The 27,167-nt window shown below is 43.3% G+C and overlaps 1 protein-coding gene across 2 annotated transcripts in view; it reads left to right on the forward strand.

The window, feature by feature from the left end:
• Positions 1-27,167, forward strand: part of MID1 (midline 1) — a 229,617-nt gene that overhangs the window by 186,952 nt on the left and 15,498 nt on the right. For both annotated transcript variants that reach the window (XM_045290711.1, XM_004709976.2), the window contains exons 4-7: positions 2,695-2,802; positions 8,901-9,049; positions 14,744-14,871; positions 17,900-18,043. In XM_045290711.1, coding sequence (XP_045146646.1) covers positions 2,695-2,802; positions 8,901-9,049; positions 14,744-14,871; positions 17,900-18,043 — 529 coding nt within the window. The remainder of the gene's footprint in view (positions 1-2,694; positions 2,803-8,900; positions 9,050-14,743; positions 14,872-17,899; positions 18,044-27,167) is intronic.

The raw sequence follows: 27,167 nt of genomic DNA on the forward strand, positions 1-27,167 counted from the left end.
GAGCTAGATGGCCGCTTGTTTACCTTCAAGCTTTTAAGACCCTAGACGCTATATCTTTTGATAGCTGGGCACCATCAGCTTTCTTCATCACATTTGCTTATGTACCTGCTTTGTCTTCAGTGACTGTGTCGGGAAGGTGAGCATCATGGAATTCCAGTTTAATAGAACAAAGTGTTCTTGCATTCAGGGAGTACTTGAGTGGAGGCCCAAGGTCCATCTGCTACCTTAATACTAAACCTATAAATATATGCACATAGATCTATCTCCCCCTCTCCTCATATATATTTACATATGTACATGCCTTTATTTAGACCTCTATGAATGCCCTTAGCTCTTTCCTCTATTTCCTTTGACTTTCGTCTTGCCCTACTATCATGCTCAGCCTTCATTTGGGTTTCAGTAATTCCTCTCCGTTACATTACTCTTGGTCATGCCCTGCCAGGCCTCCTACACCCACCTCATCACCAATTTGGATCAATTGTTGTTCCCTTGTCCCTGTGTTTGTTAACACCCCTTCCTTTCCCCCCAACTCCCCCTCTCCCATGTCCCCCCAGAATTGTCGGTCCCGTTGTTTTCTCCTCCAGATTGTTCATCCAGCCTATCTTATTTAGACAGGCCTGCGGAGATAATAACATGCACAAAAACAAGACAGAGTAAATATTTTACCGGCTAGCTGACTTCATTTTGGGGGACCTCAGGGGAAATAGACATGATGACATAAGAGTAATGGGAAGAGCAAATGAGCCCCGTGATCCAGCTCCTTAAAACATTCCCTCTGATGGTCTCCTTCTGTTCTCATCAATCAATGCATGCCCCCCCTCGCCCCCCCCTTTGTTCATGGAAGAAACCCTTAGCAAATAGCTCTGTGTGCAACACTGGCATCAGGCATCACCAGAAGTTTTGCCGCCTGTGGTTACTACCACCATCTCAGTTTGCAGATGTTGCGTCTTATGACCACTGGGTGCAAAACTCCAGGCATACTGTAGCTTCTGGAAACGTGAAATGGGTTCTTGGAGCGGCCATGGGTAGATTTTTATTTTGAACGTAGGACCTTACTTCCAGTTTGCCTCATTCATAGAGAATGAAACGACGCCTGTTTACTTCTGAGGCTGGATGCGAGCATTTCTGCTCCCTGGGACATGCTAGAGTGACCATGCCATTCTCCCTCTACCGAGCCTGTGTTCCCAGAATACCACTCTGGGGTGCTATCTCCATCTCCCACAAGGGTGAAATCGAGGTCTCTGTTTGTGAACAAGCACTTCAGATTCCTCTGGAGAAGGAAACTGTGAGCGCAGAGTATTTCCCAAGCCCAGTTGCCAAGAATGAGCTCATTGTGCTCCTCCCTTGTGTACAATGAGTCTCAAACCTTCAAACACAAGCCATTTGATTATGATCCACCTTTCCAGGAGAATGGTTTGTTTACATTGTGGAACCTTGGTCTTTCACAAGTATGCTCTTGTTGTTGGGTGCCGGGGAATGAATTTCCTCTCAATGTAACAGAGTAGACTTGCCATGTAGGATATTTTATGCTGTAACCTTTATTAGAGCAGACAGTGAGGTCTTCTCTCAAAGCCAATTGGTAGGTTTGAACTGCCAACCTTTTGGTTAGCAGCTGAGTGGTTAACAGTTGTACCACCAGTATGCCCCAACATTAATAAGACAATTCGTTCAATCTATTCCTCATTCGATTTTTTAAAATTACTATTTGGAAATAATAAATCATTTTGTTGGGACTTCTTACAACTCATATAACAATCCATACATCAATTGTATCAAGCACATGTGTACATAAGTTGCCATCATTTTCTAAACATTTTCTTTCTATTTGAGCCCTTGGTATCAGCTCCTCTTTTTTCCCTCCCTCCCCCAACTCTCCCACCCTCGTGACTCCTTTATTAAAAATTATAAATGATTATTATTTTCATATCTTACACCATCCGCTGCCTTGTTTAATTTTTTATAGAGGGATTATATACAAAATTAATGCTAGTTTTAAAATAAATATTAAAGGACTACGATGCAACCTTGCTACTTTGATTTTGGAAATGTTGCCCCAAAATAAATGTCAGTAAACTATCTGCTACTGAAAAACTAATATTTTATTTTAGCGTTTTATTTTTAAAAATTAGTTTTATGGGCCAAATCTGACACAATGCTTTCAAAGTCTAGAAACAGCAATGGAACCTAAGTGTTATTCTAAGTACTAGTTGCTGTCTATCTGGTACTGCATACTGTGTAAGAACGATTCCCAGACCTACTCAGCAAAAGCCTGCTATCATTTCACAGTCATGAGATGCAGGAGAGCAAAGTGGGCATGTAAGCCGTGTAGTTTCCGGCCCTGGCTCTAAGGGGAAAAGAGCCCACATCTAAAACCTCTTTTTAGAGATTTCTAGGAACATACTTATTCAAATTCCCTGCCATCAAGTCAATACTCTTTCATAGCGACCCTTATAGGACAGGGTAGAACTGTCCCATCAATTTCTAAAACTGTAACTGATGACTAGAATAGGGAGCCTTGCCTTCCTCCTTTGGAGTGGCTGGTGGTTTCGAAGTGCTGACCTTTCAGGTTATAGCCCAACTCGGAACCACTGTGCCACCAGGGCTTCCTAGAAGCCTACTATACCAAGCTAAAACACCAGCTTTTAACTGAAAATAAAAGCCAGGTTAATACTTATCATTGACTCTATCCTGTAGGTGAATGCATCGCGTCAAGAAGCCAAGCTGATGGAAGAGTGTGATCTTCTCATTGAGATCATTCAGCAAAGACGACAAATTATTGGAACCAAGATCAAAGAAGGAAAGGTAAGATTTCTATGGCAGATTTCTTATTTTCTCTCTCAAGGAAACGTCATACTCTCATGTTCCTGTGGCCTTGAAAATATTGAACACTCTTTTGATATCGTCTGTCAAATCCTCCTAGGCATTAAAGCCTTACTTCAAAAGCCCTTGCATGGCAATTCCCCCACTCCTTTTTTTGGTATTGTTTTAGTCTCCTGGGCATGTCTCTTTAACAGAAGTGCTCCTCCATTGTATACTCCCAGGGGGCAGCATGGGGAGCTTGCCATTGTTAAGGCGCCATTAGGTTGCTTTTGATCCAAAGCAACTCTGCACAACAGAAGGACACACTGCATGGTTCTGTGCCAATCCCCGCCATTATTTTCTCGGTGTGTCTCTCTGGGGATGCCTGGTGGTGATGGAGAGTATGTGTTGGACTGTGAACGGCAACGCTGAAGGTTCAAACCCACTAGCCACTCTGCAGGAGAAAGAAGAGAGTGTCTACTCTCCAAGATTTAGTCTTAGAGACTCATTTTGGAATTGACTCGATGGCAGTGGGTTTTGTCAATTGCTTCTCTATAATTGTGGGCCCAAAGGTAAAACTTCTCTTCAAATAGCACTGTCAAGAGAATAAAAAAATTAAGCCACAAACCGGCAGAAAAGAATGACAGGCATACGCCATGTAAGGCCCACACTATATTCTGTGAGATAGAGTACTATGTGATTTGGATGTTGTGCAAACACGATAGAAACCTCTTTTGAGAGCCTACTTCTGGTTGTCCTAGCAGCCACCGCTGCTCCTCTGGCAGCTTCTACCGAGGTTGGAGGAACAACAGGCAGGGAGAGCAGCTGATGGGTTAGGAGTGCACCAGGCCTATCCTTCCCCACCATTCTGCTCACCTGCCTGCCAGTCAGAGCTGGAGAGCAGGAGCAACGCCATGTCTTCTGCCCCACCTGCTTATGTCCTACTCATGCTTCGCTGTGTAAATTTGGGGTCTTTAACACCATTTATGTACTGCCATCAAGTTGATTCTGACTCATAGCAACTCTATATGGGGTTCCTAAGACTGTGAATATAGAAGCAGACCGCCTTATCTTTTCTCCCTAGAAGGGACTGGTGGGTTTGAACCTCTGACCTTGTGGTTAGCACACCAATGCCTAACCCACAGTATCACCAGGGCTTCTTTCAAAACCATTAGGGGGAAATAATGAACAAAGGGAGAGCTACCTCTTAAAAACAAACAGAACCCCTTAAGGACCACATATCGGATATGTGTTCTGACATTGTTTAAAAGGATAGAAGGACGTTAAGCGACACATACGTGCATTTCCAAAAATAAGCTAATGGAAACCCAATGGGTCATAACAGTGTAACTGAATGGCTTATGAGGTCCCTGTGAGGTGGGGTCAACCTGACACTGGAAATCTGAGGGACCAGGTGAGGAGGATAAGTATGGATAAGAGACCTCCGTGAGGGGCTTGGTGGTCAGTCAGGCTGAGTACACTGAGTCAAGAGGAAGACAGTGTGTCCTCGCAGAAGTGTGGAGGGGGAGGAAGAATTGTACAAGATAGTGGAGAACAGGATGGTAAATGGCACCATTCATTCCATTGACTGCATGGGGCTTGTGTTCGTCTGGGCAGACTAGAGAAACAAATCCATGGACATACATATGTGTATAACAAAGAGATTTATATACAAGAGCAAATTGAACATTGAGAAAACATCCCAGCCCGGTCCAGATCAAGTCCATAAGTCCGACATTATCCCATATGTCCGACAGCAATCCATAAAGTCCTCTTCTGACTCACGAAACACATGCAATGATGCCGAATGCAGGACGATCACAGACCAGTGGGTAGAAAGTCTTTGGATCCAGTGGCGTTGTAAGCATCTCAGTGTGCTGGCAGGGGTCTCCACGTGGCTTTTCCAGGTTCAAAGGTCTTGTCAGCTGCAATGTCTCCCAGGGAGTAGTAGAGAGAGAGAGAGAGTGTCTCTCCTGCCTCCAAGGAGTTACCAGATTTCCCAGAATTCTCTGGAGAAGGCCATGCCCACACAGAAGTCTCATTGGCTGTCTCCAAATTGACAGCCTAGACTCCACCCTTACACTCTTAATCTTTAAATTGACACCAGGTTAGGTGACTACCACAGGGCTGTTAAACTTGCTCTAACTAAACAATCTCCCGGCAAATCCTCTGACTGAGGCGCTTGCCAAGCAGGTGCTGTTACACATGAATACATATGGCCAATCCTTGCTTTCAGACTGCTGTTTGCTCTTTGAAATAGCTTGGCTGCCTTTAGAGTTGGCCAGCCAGAGGGCTCCACAAGGAAAGCGGATGGCACACACCGGATTAAGCAAACTGTGCGTCTGCCATTCAGACACCAAGCAGAGGTAGACAACTCAAGGACACAGGTCAACAAGAAAAGGGTCTTTACTGCTTTTTATCTCCTCGTAATCTCCCCACTGAAAGAGAATTCACTGGGACTAACTATATCAGCTTTCCAGAGCCCTAAGGTGTACTGGCCACTTCATCTGCATAGATACAAATGTTAATTGAGGATTTTGTATCTCACACATCCCTACATGCACAACCAAAAACTAAACACAAAAACTGCCATCTAGTCCATTTTGATTTATAGTGACCCTATATAGTGTAGGGTATCCAAGGCTGTAAAGCTATACAGGCACTAAGAGCCACGTGTTGTTGTTGTTGTTCTGTGGAGGCCTGGTGGGTTTGAACTAGCCGTTTTGCAGCTAACAGTTTATCTGGTAGCCTCTCTGGTAGCCGCACCAGGGCTCCTTTACTTACACCCACCTAAAAGCTTTAAGAATGTATTTCCGTTAAAAGGATGCTTTTGAAAGAATGCGTAGGAGAATAAAAGCCATCAACAGACTTGTGTTCCCTTTAAAGGGATCTTCCAGTAGACAAAATAGTTTCAGGACTGAAATTAGAAAGTGAATTCGAGATCAGTGTGACAAGCTCATTTCCTGAAGGAACAATGACTAGAGCAAAGGAGAAAGCTTTCCCTTGAAGCTGTAAGGCATCTGCAGAGTAGTGCCTCTTTTTTAAACGAATAGAAAATGTTCTTGTTGGAATTTGTATTTAAATTATACATTTTGCAGGGTTCCTCAAAATATGCGTGTCTGTGGCAATACATATTTTGCTTAAGTACATTTAGTTCAGTGTCTGATTTTGAAAGCTATCACTTGTTGGAGCCCTGGTGGCACCGTGGTGACTGAAAGAATGGCAATTTGCCGTGCTGAGGGAAACGATGTGGCTTCCAGAAAGATCCCAGCCTGGTGAACCCTGTAGGGCTGGTCACAATGAGTCAAAAGCAGCTGACTGGCAGTGGGTTGGGTTTGGTGACCAGGTTTCTCAGACTGTGGTTTTAATCACAGCCATCTGATTGGAAGCACATCACTTTCTGACGGAGGTCAGATTGCCAATATTTTAGAGGTCATGTGGTCTCTGTACAAGGCCTGGTGGCATAGCTGATAAAAATCGGGCTGTTAATCTCAAGGTCAGCAGTTCAAAAGCACCAGCCTATCCTCAGGACCAAAATGAAGCTTTCTACTCCCATAGAGTTATAACAGTCTTGGAAACCCGCAGGGGCAGCTCTACCCTATCCTACAGGGGCTCCGTGAGTCAGAATGGGCTCGATGGCAGTGTGCTTGGTTGTGAGTGATGGTCGTTGTAGCACAAAAGATGCAGCCTAGATAATTCATGAACAAATGGGTATGGCTCTGTGCCAATGAAACTTTATTGACAATAACAGATGGTGTGCTGCATTTGGTTCCCAGACTCTAGTTTGTGGGTTTCTAACTTAGAGCAGTGTTTTTCTATTTAAGCTGTCTCCCACAATAAGAAGGGCGTACGACTTCCAATCTAGCAGATGTACACAAATGAATTTGGGGGATGGGGGAAATTGGGTTTTTTTCTCTGTGTGTGTATGTGTGTGTGATACCCTCTGTTATTGTCTTTTCTCCTCTCCTCTTTAACTATATTAACGCTGATCTTGACCTTACAGTTTATCACCTGCAGATCAGAAAATATTCAATGCTGGCTAAAATGAAATTCCCACCGCTCTGCCAATTACAACTTTTTCATTCGAATATTGGCAAGGGTGCCCAGACATCAACAGGTGTTTGAAAAAAAACCCAAAAAACCTCCCAGTTAATTCTCCTGCATGCCAGGTTTGAGAAGCGCTGATCTGGCTGATCACGTGGAGTAATACAGTGGCCTCGAATGAAAATGATAACCCGACACATGCTCTTGATCGCACAGTCATGTATTTTCAAAGGCAGGCCTCACATTGAGCTTGCTTCAACGTAGGTGCTTTTGTGTATTTCTTTTTCTTTACTACTTACGTCACACTTTAAAGTCCAGAGAAAAGACACAAAGAAGATGGAATTCAAACATTGCAATTGAGATCAAATGATTCTAAAGAAATATTTTGTCCCCGTTTTCTTTTGTTAGAGAATTGTATGAAACATCCTAAAGTATTTCACAGATCCATATTTCTTGAGCATTTTTGTGTCATCAAATATTCCACTTGCTTCGTTCCTGGAGAGACTTTTCCTTTCTCTGACAGTTTTTTCTAAGTGTGTTCTAATTTCTTGAGTTGGCTTGAATGCCTTCATATTAGTTTTTCCTATGCATATAATGATGGCAAAAGCGAAATTCTAGTTTGTGTAAAAGAAGCGTTATTTTATTAAATTAACGAACGCTGTTAATCCCCTGGGAGAAATCACAGTAATTAGGATGAGTTAAGCCTTTTACCAGGCTCAAGGTCACATACCATTTGCCCCAACATTTGAACACGTCATTCGCTGACACTTTGCTTTCTGGCATCGTTCTCATCTTTGCACCGAAATGGTGTGACTGCTGCTTTGCACTTCAGTGTTAATTTCCTTCATTTCCTGTAGTTCATAGCTGCGGTCCGATAGTCCGGAGAGGCCTCCAGTTTTGACATCTCTTTCCTTCCTTTTCTTCCTTGAGAGCTAGACAGGGATGATAATGCTGACTTCAAGAAGGAAGAAAGTTCTTAGAATTCTCAGGAATTCTGGAGGGAAACTGGGCCAGCCTTGTCTGTAAAACAGATTAACTGGCCTCCTCCCTATCCTTTTGCCTCGGGCTCTGTTTCATTCCAGAATTATCTTAAAGCCAGCCAAGACCTGTCCAAGGGTGTGTGGAGGGGGCACACGGCACTTCCAATTAGCACTCTAATTTTAACTTGGCTTTCAGCCAGCGGTCTGCACCTCGCCGCAGATCCCAAACCCCAAAGGGAACAGTCCAGTGCACTGCCTTGGTCTTAGCGTGGCCTGCTCCAGAGGGTCTGGTCAATTAAGCCAGAGGGTCATTCTCAAGCAAGACAGAATCGGGATATGGAATGGAGGCTGTGAACCAAACCTGCAGTGTTATCCTGACTGGAAAAGGCAAGTTATCAAGGAAGCACAGGGTGCCTGGAAATGACGTTCCCAGCCCCGGGAAATAGCCCAGCTGTGCTTTCTTTGGCGCTTTCTCGTCTTCTCAACAGGAAAGCGATTAATCAATGGGGGAAAAAACACACGCTCCCTTTCTGTTCATTAACACATGGATTTTAGATAGTGTGGGAAAAGCCATACCTAATGCCTTCCCATCCCCATTGTATTACATGAATCACAGAAAACTTTTTCGAAAGTGGTTGCGACTTAAGCCACAAATTCGCAACTACCGAGGTGTTCTCTTTTCTACATGGCACCTCTGAAACATTAGAGGTAGAGCAGTCCAGAATTCCCTCAAGTCTTCCAAGTCATTGTGTGGAATGATCCAGCGAGGACATCTGGTGACCCTGGGTAATTTACTACTAGGCAGAACCTTTTCCCCACCCATCAGCAGGGAAGCAATTCACAGTTCAGTGTTTCCTCATAAAACAAATCAGTAGCACGTCACCATGGAGATCGAGAATATTGAAGTACCATGACAAGGCCTGCCGTTGTCTTTCAGTATCTCGTGTAACCACTTGGTGAACTTACATTGAAGGATAACTTACATCCCCCACCATGCACACATCAGGATGGTCCAGCTAAAGCATTTTTACTCAGCGAATCCACCTGGTCCCCCTCTCCTTGTCTGTTCTCTTCAAGGTGGTGAGGCTCCGGAAACTGGCGCAGCAGATCGCCAACTGCAAGCAATGCATCGAGCGCTCGGCGTCGCTCATCTCCCAGGCGGAGCATTCTCTGAAGGAGAACGACCATGCTCGCTTCCTGCAGACAGCGAAGAATATCACTGAGAGGTGAGTGCAGGGGCCTCTGGGAATCCTGGGCCACTTGGCTCTTGCATATGCGATGTGACTGGGTAACCTTGCCCTCGCTTTGCTTTTGTTCTCGCTTAGAGGGCTGAGTACCAGAGAGAATAGAAGCTTGAGATTGTTTTGTTCCAGTGAAAGATGCTTGACTTTGACATGTCAAAGCCCTTTCAGTAACAGCCAGGAGTTCAAGGCCTTTGAAACCAGAGCCTTTTGGAAAGAATACAATCAGCCTGCTTTGAAGGGTGTGGGGCTGGAGAAAGCTTCTGATGGCACAAAAAAAAGAGCATTTACTGAGACTCTCAGACCTGATCTTATCCAGCACTTGATAACAAGGAATCAAACGGAAAGCAAATGCCATAAAAGGTAGTCCTTTCTTCCATCCCAGGAATCCTCTGTTTAAAAAAATAAATCACACAGGTGTTGTTTGCTCTTAGCCTATTGTTATTTGGTTGAGAAGCCTTACCTTCTTTGAAAAGGTCAAGGCCAACTCACATAGAACAGAAAAGACCAAAACATTAACCTCAAACCTCCTTTTTTAAAAAAAACCCTATTTTCTTTGTTTTTATTTCAAAAGTTATTATTAATTGGGAGTTAATACATAGTATCATTCCATAGTTCCATCACATCAAGCAGTATTGTAAAATTGCTACCACAATCGGTTCCCAAACATTCTTTTTCTTCCGGGGTTATATTTTTTCAGAACTTAAAAGTGATGTTATCTGAGTGATCAGCCCAGCAGTGACATCGGCATAACCGCTAGCCATCATGGCTGTCAATGCCTATGGCAAGTCCAGCGAATCCAAAGCACTTAGGCTGGACTGGTAACATCCACCGCCCTCTCCCTAGAATGCCAGTGCCCTTGTCTTTGTATTATTTCTCATTTTCAGTGAACTGCCCTCGCATAGAGTCCTGTCATTAGAAGAAGGAGTTAGTGGTGCAATGGGTTGGACTGCTGACCAACAGGTTAGTGGTTCAAACCCACTAGCTGCTCCACAGGAGAAAGATGTGGAAGCCTATGAAGCAGTTCTCTATCATACGAGGTTACCTGGAGTGACAGTGGATTGGTTTGGTCTGTCATTCAAACTCACAGCCATCGTGTTAATTTGGACTCATCACAACCCCATAGGACAGGGTGGAACTGCCCCTGGCAGGAGTGGAAAGCCTTGTCTTTCTCCCAAGTACCATCTTGTGGGTTCAACCTGCTGACCTTGTGGTTAACAGCCCCAAAGTAGTTATGTTAGATTTCTCATTTTGGGGAATGCTTCGATTCTTGCCTTCGCACGAGAAAGAAATGCATGCTGAAGCCTGGTTTGTGATCCAAGTGAGTCTTGATAAAAGAAGTTTCAGGTTTTACAATTAACTGAACACAGGACTGCACCCCCCCCCCCCCCCCACGTGGCGACCTGAGGCCAGAGAGCAAGGAGACCAAGGTCCAGCCTAGAGGAACCACAGAGGAGCAGCTGGAAAAGAGGGAAGTGGTCTCCAGGTTCCAGCCTTTAGGTGCCTGCGGCTGAGAGGTGTAGTCGATGGTACTGGCTGACTCCATTGGCTGGATTAAGTCCACCTTGCCTAAATTGGGCCTATTCAGGTGTACTGCCCATGTTGGTGGCCCCCCCCAACCCTGTCGCCCCGCCCCTCCCTCCCCAACAACCCACCACCCACCCACTCACTCAGGGCCTGAATCGGTGCGTGCCCAGTGGACACCCTGGGCCCTCTTCTGCTGCCTAACAGTTCCCACCTGAAGCCCCAGTGGGTTTTCACTACAAATCTCCAGATAGCTCACTCATCGTGGCTCATCTGACTTTTACATTCCTAGTGTTGATTTGTCTTGACTGCTTTCATTTGGACCTCATCCATTTCCCCTAAATTCATCCTAAATTTAAAAACTGCAAACAGTACATCAATGCTTTAGTGTTTCCCCAGGCACCCCAATAGACAGTGTTGATGTTTACGTTTGGGTTTCCAACTGCGATCCAAGAAGATGGTTCTTCCACTCTAAATTGGGTCCTGTGCCAATGAAGTGACTATATTATGAGCCATACTTCTCAGTCATTCTCCCAACTCCAAGGAGCAATGAGGAGCAGGCTGTGTATGAAATTCCCATTCTTCACAAGTCATCCAGAGTTTGCTACGATCCACACACTTGAATATATTTGCATAATCAATAAAATTATCTGCATTCAGCCAAGATCTACCCTCGTCCAGACACTTGAAGATTTTCTTTACAGAATTTCTACTCCTGCAAATGTTTATCAATAGATCCCAATATCATTGCAATGAAGACATTGTTGATTTGCCTCTTCTCCCTCCCTTCTTTCCCCCCTCCCTCTGAACTATATTTATAGCAGTGGTTCTCATCCTTCCTAATGCCGTGAGCCTTTCATATAGTTCCTAATGTTGTGGTGACCTCCACAACCATCCAATTATTTTTGTTGCTACTTCATCACTGTCATTTTGCTACTGTGATGAATTGGGCAACCCCTGGAAAGGGTCTTTGACCCCCAAAGGGGACACAACCCACAGGTTGAGAACCCCTGATTTATAGGCTATTGGACATACCTTAGAAATGCCACAACTATAAGTTGATTTCTAAGGATTTACAGCATTTCAGTTATAATTTTATAAATTTAATAGACATTACTTTTTAGAGCAGTTTTACATTTACTGAAAAAGAGGGCAAAATATCCAGTGTTCCCACATAATGACCTACTTCACCCAGCATATGGCTACAGACATACTGTTTCCCCCATTAACATCTTGCATTCCCACAGTACATTTGTTACAGTTGATGAACTGATGTCAATACAGTCTCATTAATTAGAGGTCAGTTTACATAAGGATCCACTCTTGATATTGCACACTATGGATGTTGACAAATGCGTAGTGTCACCTGTTCACCACGACAGTATCTTACAGAGTAGTTTCACTCTAAAAATGTCTTGGCCTCCAGCCCTGACCACTACGGATCTTCTCACTGTCTCTATCCCTACTTTTGCCTTTTCCAGAAAGCCCGATATTTGGACTCATAGCACATGTAGTTTTCAGACTGTTTCTTTCGCTTAACAGTATGCATTCATGGGTTTGCCACATCCTTTTAAAGCTTGATAACTCATACCCTTGTGATTGCTGAGTAATACTCCATTGTAGGGATGTACCACAGTTGTTTTTAGTTTAATTTATTTGCCTATTGAAGGACAGCTTGGTTGCTTCCAGTTTTCAGCACTGTTATAAACATTCCTGGGCCATTTTCACAGGTGTGATTTTTTTATAGCAAAGCTATATTAGCTTTATAGCATCTGAAACTTGGAAGAGTCATTAAAAGAAGCAAGAAGAGCTCAAAGTTTGGGGGTGAGTAGGGTGAAATGTTTCTAGGTTAAACGGAAGAGCACAAACCGGACATTCCTCTCATGCTGCCTTCGGCCAGGCTTGTGGCCTTGTATTGAGTGTCAGTGCTCCTCTGTAGGACACAGCAAATCCACCGGATGTCCCACTATTGTTGAAACCAACCAGTTGTTGGGGAGTCTACTTGAACCCATGGTCTCCCCATGTGCATCAGAGTCAAACTGTGCACAACCTGGGTGTTCCAGGCCTGATTTTTCCTAATTTGATCCCCAGGCCTTTCTTGCCCAGGTGCCTCTGGGTGGACTCAATCCTCCACCCTTTCTGTTAGCAGCCCAGAGTGGTAAACCACGTGCACCACCCGGAGTGGACGCACCTTAGCAGAGGTCAAAAACAAGATTACAAATCCCACCTGATTTGATATGCTCTGAAGTGGTGTGCTTCATGCTACAATTCTCTTGTTTGTAAAGCAAATCACTCATATTTTTCAATTGGTCAGAATATTCAGCAATAAATGAATTTACTCAAGCCACTTGATCACACATAGGTGATTAGTTCATACCAATGGCTTGGCAGACAACTTCACTGGACAGGAGAAATGATGCGTCCGCGGAGGGTGGGGGTGGGGTTTGATGTGGGAGACTGCTCATGAATATTTTCCAGGGCATCTGCTGGGAATATGGTGTAAGAAAATGAATACAAGGCGGACAAAAAAAATAAAAGAGAGAGCGAGCCAGACCCAAACTCCTTTTTTAAAAGTTTGTTTTAGAGAAAGGCTAGGACTTGATTAAACTAATCCGATATCTGGAAACATTTTTTTTTCAATCTTGACTTTGCCTGTTAGGCTGTTTGAAATATTGGGGACTCTGTTCTTTGAAGTGGAGTAGGCCCTGGGTCTGAAAGGAACGAACCGTTTCCCAGACAGATGTGTGAAGAAATGCCTGGAGCGACATAGTTTTCTCTGGGGTGAGACGTGACCCAGCCAGGCTGTTAAATCCACAGCAACATGAAGTATGAATTTTCGCACGCCTCCAGGGGAATTTGTTCTCTGCAGTAAAAGAAGGAGGGAGCATCACCATTCTGTTGTTTCCCAGTTGTTGTTGTTTTAGTTGGTCTTTTTTTGGTGGGGGATGGGGGGGCCTTTAAAAAAAACTTGCATTCATTTGTTTTTTCTTAATATGTTGTGCCCAGCTGAGATGCTTCTTAAGGCCTGCATTAAAAATAGCACCAACTTTTAAGTTTTGAAATGACTGTAGTAAAAGACTCATCTAGACACACGTAAGGAAGCATCGGCCCCTCAACTATTCTCACATGGACAGTTCAGCGTTGTTACTTACGTTCACCCTGGTGTGCACCCCTCACCACTATCCATTTGCAATACTTTCCTCACCCTTGATAAAAGCTCAGTCACCTTCAGCGATGCCTCCCCCTGCTGTTTTTGTCATCCTTCGGTGCCATCGTGCCACTTGGGACCTATGGTAACTCGATGCACATTAGAATGAAACACCGCCCCATCCGGCACCATCCTCACAATTGTTCCTGTGCTGGAGCCCATCGGTGCCGTCCCTGTGTCAGTCCACTTCATTAAGGGCCTTCCTCTATGATGCTGCCCCTCGACTTGACCAAAAGAGCCCTGGTGACGTAGTGATTATGTGTTGGGCAGTGAACCGCAAGGTCAGCAGTTTGAAACCACCTGCTGCTCTGAGGGAGAAAGACAGGGCGTTCTATTCCCGTGAACAGTTACAGTCTCAGAAACGCACAGGGGCAGTTCCTATGTGGCAGTATAGGCCTCAGTGACAGTGAATTTGGTTTGTTTGTGGTTTCTATTTTCCCAGCACACTATGTCTCTCCTGGCAACGTGTCCAGAGTATGTAAGAAGTCTCACCAACCTTGTCTCCAGCTCCCGAGTCAACACTGATCAATTTTGGTCTCTATTCATTTGCTTATTCTAGATATTTCATGTAGGTGGGAACACGTACTATTTGCTCTTTGGTGTCTTGACGACGTTCACTCAGCCTCCGATGATGCCGGTTTATTCCAACTGTAGCATGTTTCCAGACTTCCCCTCTCTTTACAGCTGAGTAGTATTCCATCACGTGGATAAGACCACATGTCGTTGGTGTGCTCATCTGCTGATGGACACTTGGATCGCGTTGGCTGTGGTAAACGGTGCTGTCTCGAGTCCCTGCTTTAATCCCACTTGAATACATAACATATTAGGGATGCAATTACTGGGTCCGTTTCTTAATGGAATTTATTTGCTTTCTTTCTTAAGCAATGGTGATGAATGCCCTTTTGACATTTCTAAAACATTTTCTTATTTTTTTAAAATAATTACAGAGTCTCCATGGCAACTGCTTCCTCCCAGGTTTTAATTCCTGAAATCAACCTCAATGACACATTTGATACGTTTGCCTTAGACTTTTCACGAGAGAAGAAATTGCTAGAATGTCTGGATTACCTTACAGGTATGATCTCTTATGGTCTCTTTAATCTTATAAGTATTTAGTGATACATGAATTCCCTAAAATCCAATCTGTGGTCCTTTGACTTAGCAAAATAAAAGGGAGAGAGGCTGGACCATAGGCTCCGCCAGTCCCGTGTGTTTTGCTGCAGCAGGAAAATTAAAAGCTTTCTTTTAAAACCCACCTAGCACATCTCCACTTGTGTCTTGTGGGCCGAAACACATCGCAGGGCCACATCCAAGGGCAGAGGAAACTGGAAAGTTCCGGTTGGGGCTGAGGAGATGGCCGTTTTATGGAAAAGAGGGGTCTTGTTGAAAAGAATGCATCTGATCCATTTCCCAATAGTCTTAATAGTACTCCAACAACGGATGCCCATTCTAAGCTCCACGTGAATGCAAAAGTACTGATTAAAGGGGAAATGTGGGATTCGTTTGCCTTGAATCTGATGTGTATACTATCTATCATCCTGATGGTTGTTTATCACCCACTAAAACCCATACAGGTTACCTATTATTCTGCCTTCTTAGCTGTCAACCCTGAAGAGAAATGTGGTGCATTTCTAGACATAACATGGACTGTGGCCATAACACATGATACTTGACTGATATTCCCAAGTTCACATAGTTTGTCAGACATTTGTAAGCAGGAAATAAAGTGTTTGTAGAGCATTAGCCCACAGTTCCTCATGTTCGGTTGGAGATAGAGGCAAGAAAATAACAGCTCTGGGTCCCAGTCAGTGGATATTGAAATTGACAGCAGGCTGCTGCTGCCATCCACAGTAAATTGTATATTGACTTTTCAGGACAGAACCCAATGGGTTTATAATCACAACATGGTGATTACGCTTAATGCCTGGCTGCGAAAATAAAATCCCCACCCCCTCCTGCCTCCACATGGGCTGTCAAGTTAATAACCCAGAGAGGTGACATTTTCTCCCTGATTACGGTGACTGCCTTGTGGCTCATATTTATTTGCCTATTTTGAGGATAAGGTTTTATTCATATCTAATCCAGTATCACAATGCAGAAAGACCAAGTTCTTCCTTCAGTACCTGGTAGAAAGGATGGGAGAACCTGGATTTCTTCACTGAGTTGTACAAGATTGGAGTCCACACTCACAGGGTTCACACAGACCATCAGGTGTGATAGAGCTGGGCCTCCCCTAGGGAAAATGCTTCCGGGTGGCAGGGCTGGTTCATGCGCATCCAAGTGGCACCACAGCACGCTCAATCTCACACAGAGATAATGCAGGAGACAGATATATTGGGTGTGTTAAAAACAAACTAGTTCGCTATGGGGTTGATTCCAACTCATGATGGCCTCACATGCGTCAGGGTGTCTTCGGGGGCTAGTATTTGGAGAAGTAAATGATCAGGCCTATCTTTTGAGAGATTTCATGGTAGATTTGAACTTTGAACCTTTTCTTTAGCAGCTGAGCACGACCCAGTAATTCCCTGAGTATGGATGGGGAGGTAGAGGCCTCTAGTTTCAGGCAGGAGTTAGCGAGTGCAGTGCCACACCACAGTTTAGGGAATCAGTAATGTGTATGGGATTGAGTCACTAACAGACAATACTGGCCTATGTGGTTGAATACCTCAGACTGAAAGCTATTTGCTTCTTATGATACTTGTCCTGGGTATATCTTTATGTGACAAAGTGAAGGACATTTTTAAAAAAAAAATCAGAGTTTTACAATGACCATTTTCATAAACTTGGCTCTCTTTGGATTCGTTTTGGACTGATCAATCTTGATCAAAGTTTTGAACAGCAAAGACCTCTATAATTGTGTAAGCAAAGCTTAGGGCTAGCCTTCAAAATACAGGTATGTTTCTCCTTTTGTAGTTAGGTACTTATAGAAGCATGGCAAGCATTTTCTGTAAAAATCCAGATGGAAATATTTTAGGCTTTGTAAGCCCTTCAGTTTAAAGTGCTCAACTCTGCGATTGCCAAAAAAAAAAAAAATGCCCAGCCGTAGAAAAACGGGCATGACTGTGTTCTAATAAAACTTTATTTACAAAAACAAGTTGTAGGCCAGATTTTGCCCACAGGCCATAGTTTGCCAATCCCTGTTCTAAAATATTATTGCCTATAGAAAACACTCGTTGCCTGTTTTTTTTTTTTCTTTCCCATAAACTCTTTCTCATAAAACCAGTCACTGAAATCAATCCAGTAGAAGTCATTTCAAAAATAATTATTTTGGTAGGATTTAAACTTTTCTCTGTTGGAGAATGTGTTAAAGAAGTAAAATAGCCATCTTCTGTGGGGATAAAGTTAACCAAATGTCAAAGAATCATGTTTTCCTTGAGGAGGAAATTTGACTTCTTACATATGATTGGTTATTAATTATATTATTTTACATTGGAAGTATCACTTTATGTTGACAACTGAAAAGAAACCAGAGTTTTACAAACATGTCTTTCTAAGAAGATGTCAAAATATCTAATGAAAGAGAAAAACCAAGTAATTTTTTGATTCATTTGTTATGTGATAGCAAAACATCAGTATTTTCCCAAATGGGTCCCTGAATATTCAAATATGTGGTATCATGTAAATCACCGACAGGTAAACTTTGACTCACAGGTCAAACCCAGATCTCTGCCTGTTTTGTAATTGAAAATTTATGAAGGTCTAGCCATGCACATGTATTTATTGCCTACTGTGGCTTTCACACTACAATAGCATGGTTGAGTGGTTACAACAATGATCGTGTATTGTCAAGTCTGAAATATTTGCCATCTAACCACTGATTAAAAACGTTTTCCAACCCCCAAAAGTAAATGAAACCATGATATGCTTATTTATTAGTTCAGGTGTCTTGCCCTCATGCGCAAGGAACCTCCTCGACCTGTGCATGGTAAACAAAGCTAAGTTCATATAGATTGGCTCTATATCAGTCAGAGTGATAATCAGTAGACTGAATGTTGCTTGGGTTTGGGTCACCACCTCTAGGACAGTATTCCTGACTACTTGCTTAGAAAAGCTTGCTTTGACTATTCAACATCATGAGCTAATGGACCTTCTTGAACCCACAGCTCCCAACCCTCCCACCATTCGAGAAGAGCTCTGCACGGCTTCCTACGACACCATCACTGTCCACTGGACCTCTGACGATGAGTTCAGCGTGGTCTCCTATGAGCTGCAGTACACCATCTTTACTGGACAAGCCAATGTCGTCAGTGAGTATTATGCAACGGCCGTGTCTGTTTGGTGGCAGCTTTCCAAAAGCATGCATTTCCTGAATGTAAACATCAAGGGAAGACAAGGAAGGAAAGAGGATGCAAGATTTATTGTCGGAATTGCCCTACACTTGGACTACACTAGTAAAAATAGCTGGCCAAACATCCATGAAAAGTAATGACCTCTGGTCCACCACATGGATGTATTTCACAAACATATTGTTAAGGGAAAGAAACAAGGAACAAAAGTCCATCCGCAGCAGGAATCAATTTCCAAAAGGTTTACAAGTTTAGTAAGCAGAAGAAACTATTTAGTTGACGGATGCATGCATGGGGACTAAAACGGTTTTAAAAACTAAGGAAGTTTTTACCTCCTGGATGAGAGGAAAGTGACGTCATTGGGAAGAAAGACATTGGGGTCTCCTGGATTAGAGTTAAAGGCCATTTCTGGGTGGGAATGACATGCTTTACTCCATATACCATACATTGAGTATTATCTTCCTTTCTGCGACATTGAAAAATTTACTAAAATTAAGAGCCAGCACATGCCAACTACCTGGTCCTGTTCTGTGGAACAGCAGGGACAGTTCGTGGAAGTGTTAATGATTGGTCCCTCTCAAACCAAAACCCTCATAACAGGTCTGTGCATAGAACCGCTCCATAGGATTCCCAGTCTTTACCTGGCAGGCAGCCATATCTTTGTGTCCTGGAGCAGCTTGGTGGGCTCATACCACTGACCTTTTGTTAACGACCAAACACATACATACATGGCTCTGGATCGGCCCCTATCTGGGAAAAATTCCAGGCCATGCCTAAAGCATAGAGGGCTTGTGTAAGGCCAGTTTTACATTTACCATCCGGGGTAATTTTATGAGAGCAAATCGTAGTAGTGTCCCGCCAGAGAGATGATCACAGAGGAAGTATTCCTCTCACCATCATGGAGTGATTTCAGTTGAGCTAGGCAAAGTGCAAAGGAGCAGAAGAAATAGCCTTTCAGGGAGCAGGCTGAACCTTCTTTTGCAAAGAAAAGTAAGATATGTCAGAGCGGAAAAGAGCAGTCACTGGTAACCAATGGAAAGTTTGAATCAATCCTTATCAACTGAATATGTTTTGATGATATAAGCCTTTTCTCTCTTTACAACACTATACTTCCCCATCAGTACCAGTGAGTGTTGAGTCATTTCCAATTTCTGGTGACCACCCCAGAGAACAGTGCTCCATTGGATTGTCAATAGCTGATTTTTTCAGAAGTAGATCTATCATCAGGCCTCTCTTCTAAGGCACCTCTGGGTAAACAAACACAAATCTCGAACCCAGTGGTAGCCAAGTACACTAATTGTTTGCACCACCGAATACGAGTATTTCTGAGCCACATGATGCTTAAAGTAGACATTTGATTTGGGATTAATTCGTAAGACAGAAAAATGCCAGCTGCTAAGTGACTCCATTGTAAATGCCCATGCCACTGATGCCCCCCCCACCTTTTTTCTACCACCTTTGCCAAGTGTCGCACCCTCTCACTTTTCAGCACCTAATGGGTCTGCTGTGGAAGCTGTTAGGATTAATGTGGCTTTTTCCAAGAATGTGTCCCTTTGGACTGAAGTAGAATAAAACCAATTTCTGAGCTGGCTGAGTAGATAGGAAACACAGTGAGGGCAGGAATGATGAGTGGGACAAAGGATGTTCGATTCCGGGTTGAACTGAGTCTTAAAAGGTGAGCAGGCACGTTTATCAGCCAGTTACAAAAGCACCATCATTATAAGCACACTAGAGATAGAACAGCAAGGCATATTAGGCGATGTCGTCATCTAATTAAGCAGGGCAGTGAGGAAGGAAAATCTGTCTAGACGCAGGGTGGGGGTTGTTGCTAGGTGCCATCAAGTTAGTGAACCTATGCACAACAGAATGAGATACTGCCTGGTCCTGGGTCACGCCCTCCCGCCACCCAATCATATTTTCATTGGAGCCCATTGTTGCAACCACTGTGTCAATCTATCCTGTTCAAGGTCTTCCTCTCTTCCACTGTCCCTCGACTTTACCAAGCATGATGTCCTTTTCCAAGGACTGCTCGGTCTCTCTCTCCTGCGAACATGTCCAAAGTATGTGAACCCAAGTTTCACTGTCATTGCTTCTAAAGGAGCGTTCTGGCGGTACTTCTTCCAAGTCAGATTTGTTCTTGCTTAAATAGAAAATTGCCAGGACCTGCAAATAGGACTGAGGATATCAAGCGAAGATGATTCCAGAAAGGCTTGGGTTCCTATTCCTACTAGTTTGGCAATAGTTAAGCCTTGATTTTTGCTCTCCTTTTAGGATTTTGAATTCTTCTGGTATCACTTCCCATCCTGCCCTCTGTCCGCCCTGCTATACTTGGGTTGTATGTTAAGTTAGGGTGGGACTATGTAGAATATAACCTAATGATGATATGCAAGTCATGATGAATTCCCCCCTCTTTTTTTTTAAAGTATCACACAAACACAAATATATATAAAGTGAAAATTGGATCTTTCTCCATATCTACCAGCCACCCAAGACAGTCTACTTGTAGACAGGACACACATTTACGTTTGTTAAGGGCACAAAGGGCAACAAACTGTACACATTTCTTCACTTGAATTTTGCATTCTATTTCAGAACATATGAAGAACTGCTTCATTTTTTTTTTGAGACAGCTTAGTATCCTAGTATGAAAATGTACCCTGATTGATTTAACCCATTTTAAATGGCTATTTTCCTGGATATTTTGCTATAATAAGTAATGTCATAGTGAATGCCCTTGAACATCTCTCCTTTCTCACTTGGGGAATTATAGCTGTCACATAATCCCTAGAGGTGGAATTGCTAGGTTGAAGATTATTTATGTTTTAAATTTTAGTTGACATTGCCAAATTGCCCTTCAGAGAGGTTAAATATGATTTTAAATATGATTTTCCAGCTGTATGAGCTTATGTTTCACTGCTCTTTGATACATATCCCAGGAAATTTAACATGGAATTAAAATCCAGTGAGATTTTCAAACCTTGTTTAAACTTCACTGTAAAACCAAAATAAGAAATCACTCTATAATGATTCATTGATAGTGGATAGTCATCCCTTCATTCAAGCAGTGCTCTTCAACCAGAGGCAATCTTGCTCCCCAGAGGACATTTGGAAATGTCAGAAGACATTTTTGTTGTTACAACTGGGTCTGATATGCTACTGGCATCTACTGAGGAGGGGCCAATCTATGTTACAAGACCTCCCCCACCGTCCCCCCAGAAAGAATGTTCTGGCCCAGAACAGCAACAGGAGCCCTAACTTAAATAGATGTAAACAAAGCAGCATCTCCTCAATTGCATTCTAAACAGCGAGACGGCCATTCAGCGCACTAACCCACAAGCCACTAGGCTAGCTAACATTGCAAAACCAAGAAAATAAGATTAATTTCTTTTTGCCTTAAGGAATTACTTACTCTCTCAATGCTGTGAATTAAATAGTAGTAGCACAGGTGCTGAACTAAATCATAAATTAGGAGCGCTGGTGGCATAGCGGTTACGAACTGGGCTGCTAATGGCAAGGCTAACAGTTGGAAACCAGCAGCTGCTCTGAGAGAGAAAGACAGGGCTTTCTACTCCTGTAAAGAGTTACAGTCTCAGAAACGCACTGGGGCAGCTCCACCCTGTCCTTACAGGGTCTCTGTGAGTCGATGCAAGTGAGTTTGGTTTGGGTGCGACCATTTGCAGAAGATGAAATCCAAAAGGTCCGAAATCTGAAGGCAACTCCAGAGAAAGAGGTACATGAAGATATGAGAACAGGGAGACCGCGGACGGAGGCAGGGAGCCTTGCAAAGAGGGACCTGGGTCCAATCAGCATTGTGTCTGATTCAAAAACCACTAACAGTTGGTTCTCCGCAAACACACTGAGGACTAAAAGAAAGAGCATCTGTTGATGACAAAGACTGTAGCTATACAAAGAAAACATTTGGAGTCATTTTGTATCTAAAGGGTGGTTCTTGGCTCAAGGGAGGAATGTTACATTTTTCTGAGATCATTTTTGCTTGTTCCAGAAAAGATGACATAGTCATGTTCTATTGCTCTGAAACAAATTTGTCAAAAGTTAGAGGCTTAAAACAATAGTCATTTATTATCTCACAGTTTCCATGGGGCAGGAATCTGGACACGGCTTAGCTCAGTGCTCTGGCTCAGGGTCTCAGGGGCTGAAATCAAGGGGTTGGCTGAGCCGCATTCTCATCTGGAGGCTCAACTAGGGAAGAATCCACTTCCAAGTTCCTTCAGGTCATTGGCAGAATTCCCTTTGTTGTGGTTATGAAATTGATAACAGCTTTTCTTTCCAAAACCATCAACAGAGAGTATCTACAGCCTCTCTCTCAAACTGCTGTAAAGGCTTCGCTTGATTAGGTCAGACTCACCCAAGATAATCTACTTTTGATACCTCAAAGGCAACTGATTAGGGCCATTAATTATATCTGCAACCCCCCTCCGCTTTGCCTTATATTGTAGCATAATCATAGGAGCAATACCCTATCACCTGTGCCCTTTGTCCTTTTCACCTGGTTAGCCGAAGGTCACAGGTCCTGCCTCTACTCACAGGGAATGAGTTGATCACACAAAATCATAGGTATCCAGGGAGGAATCGTTCGGACCAAGCTAGGGTAGATCCATCACAAATGATTATATATCTTCTGGGATTTCATGCATCAAAGTATCATGAGCATTCGGAGAGTCCAGAGCTCCTTCGTCAAGAATCTAGACTGATGAACCCTGGATTGATTGGCTTTTTTTTTAGTGTAGTTTATGTATTTTTAATAGTTTTATTAGGGGCTCATACAACTCTTATCACAACCCATACATACATCAATTGTGTAAAGCTCATTTGTACATTCATTGCCCTCATCATTCTCAATACATTTGCTCTCCACTTAAGCCCCCCGGCATCAGGTCCTCATTTTTCCCCTCCCTCCCCGCTCCCTCCTCCCTCATGAGCCCTTGATAGTTTATAAATTGTTATTTTGTCATCTCTTGCCCGACGTCTCCCTTCACCCACTTTTCTGTTGTCCGTCCCGCAGGGAGGAGGTCACATGTAGATCCCTGTAACCAACAGCTACAGAGCCTAAGTTGCATATACGCGTACATTGATTATGGGTGTAGCTGGAGCTGGCTGTAGTGTCAGCTAGGAGGCCTCCTGGTTGTAGTTAGGCTTTCTCACACTCACATTGAGGGCTGGTGCCCTGGGCTGGGGGGCACTTGACTCTGCTGCACCACTCTCTCCGCCTCCTGTGGACTAGCTCAGCATGTTCTGGGGACTGGAGGTGAAAATGGACCCAATTGCAAAGTCGTTTTTCAGGCCTTGGTCTATGTATGGCATGGTGCCTAACCTGCCACGGGCCACAGCAAGTCCCCTTCCCGCGCCCAGAGTCAAAGTGGGAAGACATACAGAGTTACATGGCCAAGGACATTCATAATAGGAAGCATAAGGAATAGGAGCAATACTGGTCACCAGCCTTAGAGTCCATACCAGATCCTCACTCCATTCCCCAAATGATGGGAGATAGCTACTACTTCACACTTAGCGTTTACCAGTTAGCTGAACGGTGACTAATGTCATTTTCATGCTGTTGGCATGGAGCACAATAACAAAACAAGACATGGGCTATATACAAAAACGGCCACACCTAGAGGAATTCAACAGAAGCAAAACAACTGAGCACTGGGAACTCATCGCTGTATGTTGGGGTGATTCTAGAGAAGGCCTTCTGTTCCTGGAAACCAGGTGCCCAGAGAAATTCAATGCAAGTGGTTTAAGGGCAATGATAGACCCACCTCTTTTATCACGCAGCTACCCAAATAACTGTTTATCCACCATGACGGAAAACAGTGAAACTGTCGGGCTGATCAATGTTGACAGGGAAGGCTTTGGGGATGGGGGTGTCTTATTAGATGATTAGGATTGGGATTTGGTTATTTCTTTTTAATGCCCATTAAATCAATATTTAGGGAAGGCCTCATACTTAGGGATTAAATTACAACAATGACAGAGCATATTGACAGAAAAAGCTGATTACTTCAAGTGCTCTCCTCCCCGCCCCCACCCCCACCCCCCAATGGATATAACATGTATTTGAGGGTGAATTGGATTTGAATCTGAACTTTGGAGCTCACTAGCTCTGTGATCTTGAGCAAATTATTTTACCGCCTTTGATAGTTGAGAGAATGAAAGTAAAGGCTTAGCACTGTAAAGGCAGCACACAAGCAATCCGCGTTATTGTTCCTACAAAAAGATGGACTGTGCTTCCTTTTCCTTGTTTCAGTCCAATTTACCCCCTGCCGGCATGATACAGGATCATCATGCAATCTGACGGGAGAACCCCCAGGGCAGTGTTTCACTGGTCTTCATGTGGACAGTCTTCCTTTAGTGCTGCGAGTCCATCTATCCTATGATTTACAGTTGTTATATTGAACAGCAAGCACAACTTATAAAGCTCTGCTGCAAGCTACAAGAGAAAATATTTTCAAAACATGCTCCTTCTGGCATCAGTAACTCTTTTGCCATCCCTCGGTGTCATCGTTGCTTAGTGCCCCTGCAACAGCTGTGAAAACCAGTATGCATTGTCAAACTGTCCAGAGGCTCATAGCCCCAGTCAGGGATGTGACTGTGTCAGTTCCTCTGTAGACCCCTCTCCCTTAATATCTGACACATGTCCTCACGTGGCTTCTCCCCTTCGCCTCACCCTGTCAGGTCTTTGTGTCTATTCTCCATTTATATCTGAAACTCTCTACGTAGAAGGGATTAGGTTTAGGGCCCACCCCAACCTGATAAGTGCTTATTAGCACAACAAAACACACCCCTTCGTTCCAAACAGGGTCATATTTTCATATATGGGGTTTCCAGAAAGCTTTTGAGGGGGACACGTTTCAACCTCTAACACTAGGGCACTTAGTTATAGCTTCCTTAGTCAGAACTGTTTGCTATGCATGATCTTCAATGGGCTTTAAAGACTAATTAGATCCTGTCTGGAATTTTAATCTTAGAAAAAGGCCTGATTGGATGCACACATTCCAAAGCACAATGAATGACATTGTTAATTTTTATTAATAGAGTCATATTAATGCATTGCTTATTAGAAAATATGTGATCCATGTTCTAAAATGACTGTAAATGCCTCTCTACAAATCTTCAAGTGGAGTCTTTGCCCATTGATGTCTACTTTGCTTTCATTTATTTTTTTTATATCTTCAAGTTTCCATGGCAAAATTCTTCTCGATCTTTCATTTATTTTAGTCATTAAGAAAAAGTTCATGAAAGTTCTTCGAAATACATAAGATCAACTTGACGGCACTTAATAGCAATAATAATAAAATGACCTTGGGATAAAAGCATCCTAAATGCTGTTGTATCTCTCTTCGCTTTTGTGTTCCTTTCATTTGGGGCTGGTGGTTCCTTGCTGTACTGATATCACCTTATTTCATTTGTGAAGATACATCTTGCCCATGTTGCCATTTCTTTTCATAAAGAAAATTGATGCAAATAACCTAGAACCATTCTGAATATTTTATGCTCTGATACAGTAAGCCTAAGTGTTCTTAATTTTATCCTTAATTTGTATGGTCTGCACAGTTGAACACCCTTGCATAGGCAATAAAACAAAGGACATATATATACACACACACAAACTCATACTCTTTATAGAAAAAAAAAGTAAAAGAATGTTCTCTTTAGTTCGATCTTCTGAAAGACACAGATGTTGTGAGCAGCTGAGTGCAATCTCTCTGAAGGGTCTCTATGTTGCATCCTGTTTTACACACCGGGTTTTACTTCAGGGATAGTGGTTGGTGTACAAAACTCTGTAATCCGATGTGTATTTAGGATCTTGTAATGAGCGGCCCTGTGTACAGAAAGGAACACTGCTTTCCTTGAAACTACAAAGCTTTGGGAACACACACACACACCCACCAAAAAAAAAGGTAGAAAATCAAATAACTTAATTCCGTTTCAATGAATGGAATAGCTTCCATTTCCCACATTCGAAGACTTGAAAGCTGGATTGGAGAAGGTGACTATCAGAGCACCCCCTTAGCCCGATTAAAAATGAGTTTGGAGAGAAGCACATGGGATGGCTGTGTGGGTGTTTCATAAAGAGATGAATCAAGTCTAGCCAATAGTCCTGACCCAGTGGGGTGTCAAGGCAGAGAGGACGCCCTGAAGTCAGCCCTCCAGGCCTTACGCAAGCAGTTAAGTGGTACCAGCGAAACAACCAGACTTAGCAATGCAACCGTTGTGCTTGCCAAGGCACCCTGCTTACTCCAGCCACCCAAAGAAAATCTCAATGTTGCTTTCTTGGCATTTGTCACCAACTTCTCAACTCTTCTGGTGGTGTTAGACATCCTATAAAGGCAGGCATGAGCAGTGAGAATTGTTCACGGAGGCAGATTGGGCTGGTGTCAAGCTAGCCACTCAAAGTTTACTGCTCTATAACATTCTTGCTATTTCAAGGGAAATCAGTGACCTCTTAAAAATAATAAGAATAGCCAAGTCCCCCTCCCCACTCCCTTTCTGTTGCTTGGAAAAGGTTTCTGAGGCGTTCGATCTTGGTTGGGTTAAGACTTTTGCTTGTAAGCCAAGCTGCAGTTCCCAGCAATTTCAGCCATCTGCTTGTAGATGTTGCTGAACGCCTTCCCACCACCACATGAAACCCCAGCCTTTGGGTTGTTCAGGGATGTCAAGTTTATTGCAACATTTTTATATTTGCTTTCTTTGACCACAATAGTCATTTTATTGTAACATGTGCAATTAAACAGGAACAGTGTCAAACCAGTGAAATTGAGAGGATTCTCATTTGGCTCTACTGAAAGCGGTGATTGTTTGCCTGCCTGCCTGCCTGCTTGTGGTTGTCAGAGCTCTGGGAACATGAGTGGATTATCCTAGGCAATAGAAAACCGTCGTTTCTTTTTGTTTTATTACTGTCATCATACCACTCTTATTAAATGCCTTTCTTAAGAGAGTTCTAGGCCTCCTGGGACCCAGAGTCAGAATTCAAAATGGTCCTTGATTAGTTGGATCAAAATCTTTTATTCGGCCACGGAATTATCCAGAAGCCCCGTGTTTATTTCAACGATGTCCAAGGGAAAGA

Source organism: Echinops telfairi, unplaced genomic scaffold (genome assembly GCF_000313985.2).
Source record: "Echinops telfairi isolate 266 unplaced genomic scaffold, ASM31398v2 ScPeMD7_53;HRSCAF=182, whole genome shotgun sequence".
Lineage (NCBI taxonomy): Eukaryota > Metazoa > Chordata > Mammalia > Afrosoricida > Tenrecidae > Echinops > Echinops telfairi.